This window comes from Symphalangus syndactylus, chromosome 5, assembly GCF_028878055.3.
Source record: "Symphalangus syndactylus isolate Jambi chromosome 5, NHGRI_mSymSyn1-v2.1_pri, whole genome shotgun sequence".
Lineage (NCBI taxonomy): Eukaryota > Metazoa > Chordata > Mammalia > Primates > Hylobatidae > Symphalangus > Symphalangus syndactylus.
The window spans coordinates 104,296,714-104,305,928 of NC_072427.2; the positions used below are offsets into that span (position 1 = coordinate 104,296,714).

General features: G+C 45.0%; 1 protein-coding gene across 7 annotated transcripts in view; it reads left to right on the forward strand.

The window, feature by feature from the left end:
- Nucleotides 1-7,211, forward strand: part of APP (amyloid beta precursor protein) — a 286,082-nt gene extending 278,871 nt beyond the window's left edge. For all 7 annotated transcript variants that reach the window (XM_055279350.2, XM_055279351.2, XM_055279348.2 and 4 more), the window contains one exon: nucleotides 5,990-7,211. In XM_055279350.2, the coding sequence (XP_055135325.1) occupies nucleotides 5,990-6,091 (102 nt within the window). In that variant the 3' untranslated portion in view covers nucleotides 6,092-7,211. The remainder of the gene's footprint in view (nucleotides 1-5,989) is intronic.
- Nucleotides 7,212-9,215: the final 2,004 nt, after the last annotated feature.

Here is a 9,215-nt window from a genome sequence, read left to right on the forward strand (position 1 = left end):
ATATTGCTGCACTGAATACTATAGACAGTTGTAACACACTGGCAGGTATTTTTGTACCTAAACGTAGAAAAGGTACAGTAAAAAATACGATATTATAATCTTACGGGACTACCATCATAGGTTTGGTCTGTCGTGGACTAAAATGTCATTATGTGGCCCATGACTGTATTTTTATTGGTACAGTTGTTAGCATTTGGAAATAAGTACTTGTTTTTTTTTTTTTTTTATAAGCAGTAAATACTGACTTACTGATTTACTTAACCATAAGGCCAGAGAGTCATTCTGTGAACCGCTGGCCACGCTTCCCCAAGGAGGTAACTGTGCCTTATTGGTGCTTCAAGCAGTGAAGCAATAGCCCTTTATTATTACCACTCCGCAGATGTGCCCTCCGTGTCAGAACACCCCTCTGGTGGCTGGACCTCTCAGCACTAGCTGAATTACCCACCCTTGCTCCTGTTTTAGGACATTCCTGCAAAGCCCACTGATCCCAGGAACTGTTTAGTAGCAAGCGGTACTTTTCTACATTCACATACATAGACACTGGGTATTTAAAAATACGTACTGTAGCTCTTTCTGCAACTCTCCCCAGACATGTCACCTTTAATAAGGAGAAGTTGGGGGCACAGCTTCTCTTTATTATAGGATGTGAAGAAGTTTTCCTCTCACAGATCTGATCACTTGAACAACAGAAGTCTCCCCGCCCCCACCTCCTGGTTATCTCCTTAATGACCTAAATAAAAAGAGAGTTCTTTATCTGGCTTTTATGGAGGTCTGGCACATGACTTTTTCTAAGTAATATGCTATCATACTGGTGACTTTATAAAAAGATGTCCTTAGAGGTCCTTTCTTCCCGGCCAGACGCTGACCCACCAGGATACAGACGTACTGACGCTGGCATTGTAGAGTAGTTGGAGAGAGTGGTCGGGTTGAATGGAAATCCACAATAAGGAAAAGTGAGGGTGGGTGCAGAACCTAGGAGTGGCTTACAGTGAGCAGCGGGAAGAGAAACTGCAAGATCAAAGGAAAGCATCGAAAATGATTACAGGCCAGGCGTGGTGGCTCACACCTGTAATCCCAGCACTCGGGGAGGCCAAGGCAGGCGGATCACTTGAGGCTAGGAGTTCGAGACCAGCCTGGCCAACATGGTGAGACCCTATCTCTAATAAAAATACAAAAAATTAGCCAGGCGTGGTGGCACGCGCCTGTAGTCGCAGCTACTCAGGAGGCTGAGGCAGGAGAATCACTTGAACCCAGGAGATGGAGGCTGCAGTGAGCCAAGATCACACCACTGCACTCCAGCCTGGGTGACAGAGCAAGACTGTCTTAAAAAAAAAAAAAAAAAAAAAAAGATTATGAAGAGATAGCAAAGGAGTTCCTGAACCTGTCTGAAGAATTGCTTGATGTTGGCCATAAACATAGTCAACTGCTTTCTAGTTATATATAACTATAGAGAGATGGCATCAAAATTAGGAAAACAAGCATCTACACAACGAGGTAGCAGGCAGTTACTGGGAGGTTACTAGGAGGATGTCACTAGCTTGACAACTTCCTGGCTATTTTCTTTGCTTTTATTTTTTTTTTCCGCATACTTGTGGCTCCTTTGATGTGTCACACTGTATTGTTGTATTGTACGCTTTAGTTCCCTTAACCCTCCTTTACTTGTCTGGTCCATCTCAATGACAGGATTCTGTCATTTGGCCTGACTCAGTCCCTTGTATAAAAGGACATCTATTAATCCACATCCTGCTGGTTACTGTACATAATAAAATGTAAACGTGGTGTTTCCTGCCTTTCCTCCAAGCTCACACGCCTCCTTGTAAATAGTCTAGGGACAACAGGAGGAGACCTAGAAACTAGGGACACCCAAATAGAATCTTCTCCCTGCAGGCAGATAGCTGAGCTCTGAATTACTCTGGATACAGTGAAGGACTAAATGGTTCCAATGAGTCAAGTTCAGGGAGAAAAGGGTAAGGGGGTATGGAGGTAAGCCAAAGAGTGTCAGACGTTCTCCTCAAAGCTATTTTAGAACAAGGCGGGTCAGGCTGTTTGGGCTCAGCGCTTTTCAGCATGTGTCATAGGCAGCAGCCAGTTGAAGCCGTGCCACCATTGCAGTGCAGGGGCCCAGGTCTCAGGAAGGTGCAGCGTACCGAGTCACATGAAGACTTCAGATCAGTTCCTGCTGCTGTGTAATCCAGGCAGTCTGGGAAGAGAATGAATATTAAGTGGTTGTATGTATGTGTGTCTTCATCCCAGCAAGTGACAGATGTTCCTGCCTGGTTGGAAAATGGAAATTCTGTCCCTGACTTGTCTTATCATTCCTTCCAGAACAAGCACCATGGGCTCAAACCTTCGCTGGCTCTGCTTTAAGGGAAATAATATTGTGTCCATGCAGAGGCCCTGTCTGCACAGGGTGGTGGTAGGGCTGGCCTTCACATGGTGGCCCATGCCACTGCTGTAGCTTAGCCATGAGGAAGAGATAGGTGAGCCTGCTGGAGAGGAAGGCTACCCTTACCTGGTCCCTCTTCTTTAGCGGTAGCTTTATCCATAGACATGAGTACTCAGTTTTTCACATCTAGCGTTCAAGGGGCTGGAGATTAAAGATCCAGTCCATACTCCTTGGATCCCCTTTGGTCAAGATAATCCGTTCTTGTGTAGCTCCTGAGCCCTCTGAGGTCTGAGGGCCAAGCTGCCCCATGGCAGGAATGGCGAAATGTAACTGTCCTCTCAGTGGCAAAAGGTAATAGGATTAGCAAGTAGCAAAACAGAAGCCAAAAAAAGACAGGAGAGTTAGAGGCCTGGATTGTGCACCAGCCTTGGAGCCTCGCGTCTCTAGCAGGGCATTCTTAAGCGTTCGGCTTTGGAGTTTGAAGAGGAGATAAACCTATCAAATTGCCAGGTGTTCCCCTGCCCTTGATGCATGCAAATGATTGTTGACAGCCAGTGTGATGGTAGATGTGCCTCCTGGAAGAGATAAAAGTATAATATTCCAACAATCAAGCAGCATTGTGGCTATTTTTCTACAATCAGAAACATAGCAGCTTTGTGCTTGATCTCCTAAGCAAGATAATTTTTTTTAACCTGGGCATTCTTTGAGATCTCAGTTACGAGGTGATGGGGAGCAAAAATGATGCCCAAGTTCGCATGGCGTACTGCTGCAGATAGGCTGTCTCCTGCACACAGATTTACAGAGTGAATGAAATCTCTCATTATTGGTGCTAATCTTTAACCATGGTTTTTAACTTACAAGTTGGAGGCTAATTACACAGTTACCAGTTAAAGCTAGGTGATCTCATTTGTTGACAATAGTGCACAGCAAAGGAAAGAGGAGAAGATGAGGAAAACATCTGTGATTTGCTCCCAGAAGGACAGTGAAGCTGAGCGTTCATTGGAGCAGAGTCCTCTGAGTACGGACCTTGGTTAGAGCTTGTTGGTGGGAGTGTGCTAAGGGGAGATGCCTAGGTCTGTCATTGCAGTAAGCTGAGGGTTTGGCTGCACGGGAACTCAGGCAGCTCTGAGCCACAGGGTGGTAGGTGGGAGGGATTCACAGTGGCACAGAGTCTCTTCCATAAGTGGAAACGTAAGAATCAGGGCACGTGGCCGTGGTGGCTCATGCCTGTAATCCTAGTACTACTTTAGGAGGCCGAGGTAGGCAGATCACTTGAGGTCAGTTTGAGACCAGCATGGCCAACATGGTGAAACCCCATCTCTACTAAAAATACAAAAATTAGCCAGGCATAGTGGCGGGTGCCTGTAATCCCAGCTACTCGGGAGGCTGAGGCAGGAGAATCACTTGAACCTGGGAGGCAGAGGTTGCAGTGAGCCGAGATTGTCTGGGCGACAAGAGCGAGACTCCAACTCAAAAAAAATGGGCACATAATGGATGGAACATTCTGTCCCAAGGGATGAGGGAGCTGTATATCTACCTATTGCAGCGGCCTTGGGATTAGCCACTGGTAGTCATTCCACCTCATTCCCAGACTGAGAAGAGTCAATCACTTCATGAAGTGGGGCTATACGAAGGGACCACGGGGACCTGATTATACTGACAGATTTATTTTTTTTTTATTTTTTGAGACAGAATCTCCTTCTGTTGCCCAGGCTGGAGTGCAGTGGCACAATCTTGGCTCACTGCAGCCTCAGCCTCCCGGGTTCAAGCAGTTCTCCTGCCTCAGCCTTCAGAGTAGCTGGGACTACAGGCACGTGCCACCATGCCTGGCTAAAATTTTTTGTATTTTTGGTAGAGATGGGGTTTCACTATGTTGGCCAGGCTGGTCTCGAACTCCTGACCTTGTGATCCACCCGCCTTGGCCTCCCAAAAGTGCTGGAATTGTGAGCCACCGCACCCGGCCTTTTTTTTCTTGGAGATAGAGTCTCACTCTGTCTCCCAGGCTGGAGTGCAGTCGCACAATCTCGGCTCACTGCAAACTCCACCCCCCAAGTTTAAGCCATTCTCTTGCCTCCGCCTCTGGAGCAGCCGGGATTACAGGCGTGCACCACCATGTCTGGCTTTTGTATTTTTAGTAGAGACAAGGTTTCACCATGTTGGCCAGGCTGGTCTCAAACTCCTGACCTCAAGTGACGCACCCACCTCAGGCTCCCAAAGTGCTGGGATTACAGGCGTGAGCCACTGCGCCCGGCCATATTGACAGATCTTTTAGTCTGAATTATCATCAGCCAGTGTGGTCTAGTCATGACATATCTAGCCCCATCTCGAGACCTCATGTCTTACTGCTGACACCACGTCCTCGCTGGTACTTTTTCTTCCTTGGCTTCAGGGGCCATTGCTGTGTAGGCTCAGATCCGTGCCAGATGGGTTGTGCAGGGGGAAAAGCTCCATAAGGGAGGAATGTCACTTGGCAACACTCAGCAAGGGGCAATGGGCGTGCAGTACTCTCCCAGAGATGAATGAGCAGCCCATTCTAGGAAATATCCCTTTGAGGGAATATCTTCTGTATGGTACATCCAAACTTTTCTCTGGAAAACATGCCTCTTCATTCTGATGACTTTCTATTTATTCTCTTCATCTTACCGTGGTTTTACAAAAGAGGAATTTTAACAGACAGAAAAGTAAGCCTTTACTCCTTCAGCAGAGTTAAGGACCTCCTCTCTTCTGCGAACAGGGAGAGGTCTAATAAATATAGTAAAACAAGAACAGCCACTGCCCACGTTGTCGGGGTAAGTACCCTGCCCAACCTGCAAACAGTAAATGCCACACACAGCTCTAACATGACAGGGGGAGAAAAACGTCTTCAGTTACTGACCTGACCTTAGAGGTAAAGCAGCTTATTAACAGAGAGGGTCTGATTTTAAACTTTGAGCTGAACATACTTCTATAGTATCTTAATTCTCAGTTTTTAAAAAAATTACATAATCTAGAATGGCATCATCCTTGCTCTTCCTTTTTTCTTTGGTATATGTATGTTATTGTTTTAATTAAATTATTCTCAAACCTCTCTTTAACATTTTAACAAACATAAAATTTGATAGAAACGGGCTAAATTCGGCAGTCCAGGAAATCGACTATTTTTCTACACAGATTTGAGTGTCACCCAAGATACAGTATACTTTGCTGAATCTCCTTCCATGATACTCTTGTGGTTTTATCTATCTTACCAAAACACTTCCAAGTAAAACAGGCTTCCATTGACACTGTTTGTCCTTTATTGAGCCAACAGGGGAGGAAAAAATACCATTGCACTGGGTTTATCCACTTACTGTGGAGTTGGGGAACCAGAAACAACCACTGGACACTTTGCAAGCGCGTCAAGGTTTCCACCGCCACCTGGTGGCTAGATGGAGCACAGCATCTGTATAACTGGTGGGCAAAGGCGTTCTGCTCCAAGATGTCAAAGTTGGGGAGAAAATCACGGGTGTTGTGCAATCTTGGCAAAAGAAGAGTACTGTACTCCTTATCTTTCTACTGCTTCTCCATGTTCACCCTTAAAGGATTTTCATTTTTTACTCAGCTCTCCTCTTCCTTGTTTTTCAGGTTGACGCCGCTGTCACCCCAGAGGAGCGCCACCTGTCCAAGATGCAGCAGAACGGCTATGAAAATCCAACCTACAAGTTCTTTGAGCAGATGCAGAACTAGACCCCCGCCACAGCAGCCTCTGAAGTTGGACAGCAAAACCATTGCTTCACTACCCATCGGTGTCCATTTATAGAATAATGTGGGAAGAAACAAACCCCTGTTTTATGATTTACTCATTATCGCCTTTTGACAGCTGTGCTGTAACACAAGTAGATGCCTGAACTTGAATTAATCCACAAATCAGTAATGTATTCTATCTCTCTTTACATTTTGGTCTCTACACTACATTATTAATGGGTTTTGTGTACTGTAAAGAATTTAGCTGTATCAAACTAGTGCATGAATAGATTCTCTCCTGATTATTTATCACATAGCCCCTTAGCCAGTTGTATATTATTCTTGTGGTTTGTGACCCAACTAAGTCCTACTTTACATATGCTTTAAGAATCGATGGGGGATGCTTCATGTGAACGTGGGAGTTCAGCTGCTTCTCTTGCCTAAGTATTCCTTTCCTGATCACTATGCATTTTAAAGTTAAACATTTTTAAGTATTTCAGATGCTTTAGAGATTTTTTTTTCCATGATTGCATTTTACTGTACAGATTGCTGCTTCTGCTATATTTGTGATATAGGAATTAAGAGGATACACGTTTGTTTCTTTGTGCCTGTTTTATGTGCACACATTAGGCATTGAGACTTCAAGCTTTTTTTTTTTTTTGTCCACGTATCTTTGGGTCTTTGATAAAGAAAAGAATCCCTGTTCATTGTAAGCACTTTTACGGGGCGGGTGGGGAGGGGTGTTCTGCTGGTCTTAAATTACCAAGAATTCTCCAAAACAATTTTCTGCAGGATGATTGTACAGAATCATTGCTTATGACATGATCGCTTTCTATACTGTATTACATAAATAAATTAAATAAAATAACCCTGGGCAAGACTTTTCTTTGAAGGATGACTACAGACATTAAATAGTCGAAGAAATTTTGGGTGGGGAGAAGAGGCAGATTCAATTTTCTTTAACCAGTCTGAAGTTTTATTTATGATACAAAAGAAGATGAAAATGGAAGTGGCAATATAAGGGAATGAGGAACGCATGCCTGGACAAACCCTTCTTTAAGATGTGTCTTCAATTTGTATAAAATGGTGTTTTCATGTAAATAAATACATTCTTGGAGGAGCACCATTGTGCTGGTGTGAATGATTCCATAGTAACAATCTTGACCATTTGCTGACGTACAGACCAGTGAGAAATCTTCGCATGTTGGGTACCCACTCCTGTTGTGTCTTAATTGCAAGTCTGAGTAGGAAGTTGGGGCCAACATGTGTCTCCCAGTGCCGGGAAAATATTTCATAGACCTAATTTACAGTCTTTACTTGATCTAAAACATTTTGCTGCCATATTTTGGCCTTCAAGTTTGTCCCAAATGAGAGACAAAGGGAAAAGTTCCAGGGAAATAAAAAGACAGCTGATTATCTGTAAAGCAGTGTTTCTCATCCTGGACGCTACTAACATTTTGTAGGGAATAATTCCTTGTTGAAGGAAGTTGTCCTGAGCAGTGTAGGGTATTTATTTATTTATTTTATTTATGATTTTTAAGACGGAGTCTCACTCTGTTGCCCAGGCTGGAGCACAATGGCACAATCTCAGCTCACTGCAAGCTCCGCCTCCTGGGTTCAGGCCATTCTCCTGCCTCAGCCTCCCGAATAGCTGGGACTCCAGGCACCCGCCGCCACGCCCAGCTAATTTTTTGTATTTTTAGTAGAGACGGCGTTTCACCGTGTTAGCCAGGACGGTCTCAATCTCCTGACCTCGTGATCTGCCCGCCTTGGCCTCCCAAAGTGCTGAGATTACAGGCGTGAGCCACCGCACCCGGCCAGGCCCTCCTTTTAAAAGTGCCCATTGGCTGGGTGTGGTGGCTCATGCCTGTAATCCCAGCACTTTGGGAGGCCGAGGCGGGTGGATCACGAGGTCAGGAGTTCAAGAACATCCTGGCCAACATGGTGAAACCCCGTCTCTACTAAAAATACAAAAAAAAAAAAAAAAATGCCGGGCGTGGTGGCGGGCACCTGTAGTCCCAGCTACTCGGGAGGCTGAGGCAGGAGAATGGCGTGAACCCGGGAGGCAGAGGTTGCAGTGAGCTGAGATCGCGCCACTGCACTCCAGCCTGGGCGACAGAACAAGACTCAGTCTCAATCAATCAATCAATCAATCAATCGAGGGCCTGGCACGAATGACATGCAGGGAAGGCAGTGAGCAGGTGGAGGTCCCTGGACTCATTTTGGTGCCTTTTCTACCAGGCAGTTGAGTTGACATCTTTGTGGACAGAATTTGATTACAAAGGTGTCCGAAAGTCTCCAGGTGGGGGAGAGTTTTGTAGTGGCCATAATTTGGGTTGTAAATTGACTGTTGTCTCCTGAGAAGTCTCCTGGCGAGGGAGAGTTTCACTGGAGCTTTGAAACACATAGTTAGACGGCCTTGCCCTGTAGGGAGTGTCTGGTGAAGGAGAGGTAAACAATTATAATTGCATTTCTAAAGGGCTAAGTAGGGCATGGGAAACTGGAAAATGGAGAAGAGAAAAAAAATAGTAACTCATTCTCTTTTTCTTAGAAAAATGAGGATACTTGGTCACATCCTCACATGGTGAAGAGAAAGATGGCCTCTTCATTTCCCTTGGGTACTAGTCCCATCGTGAGGCTCTGCCCTCGTGGCCTAATCTAATCCTACCTGCCTCCCAAAGGTCCCACCTCCACATCCCATTATTGGGGATTAGGGTTTCAACATAGGGATTTGGGGGAAACACAAACACCGAGTTCATAGTGATACCTGACTGCAATTCCAAAGGTCTGAGGACACATTGGCCCTGTTGTTTTTGCTGTGTTGTCCTTGGCCTCAGGTGAACATTTTAGCTTTGGATTGCAACATTTTAAACTAAAAACACTAAGCTAGAAAATTAATCAAACTTATCTCATCACGTTCTGCATTGTGAACAAACTCAAAACTCACCTGAGTGTATCTTGTTTTCATGAGAAAAAAAAAAGTCATATCCCTTGCCCTGTTAGGGCCAGTTAGACATGACTGTTGTATGAAGATATGTATATCTAACAGTTCATATGTACAAGCTACTGTTCCATTTGCCTGGCCCAAGGGGAGGTAGCTAGCTAGTTGGGGTAGCAGGGCGAATTA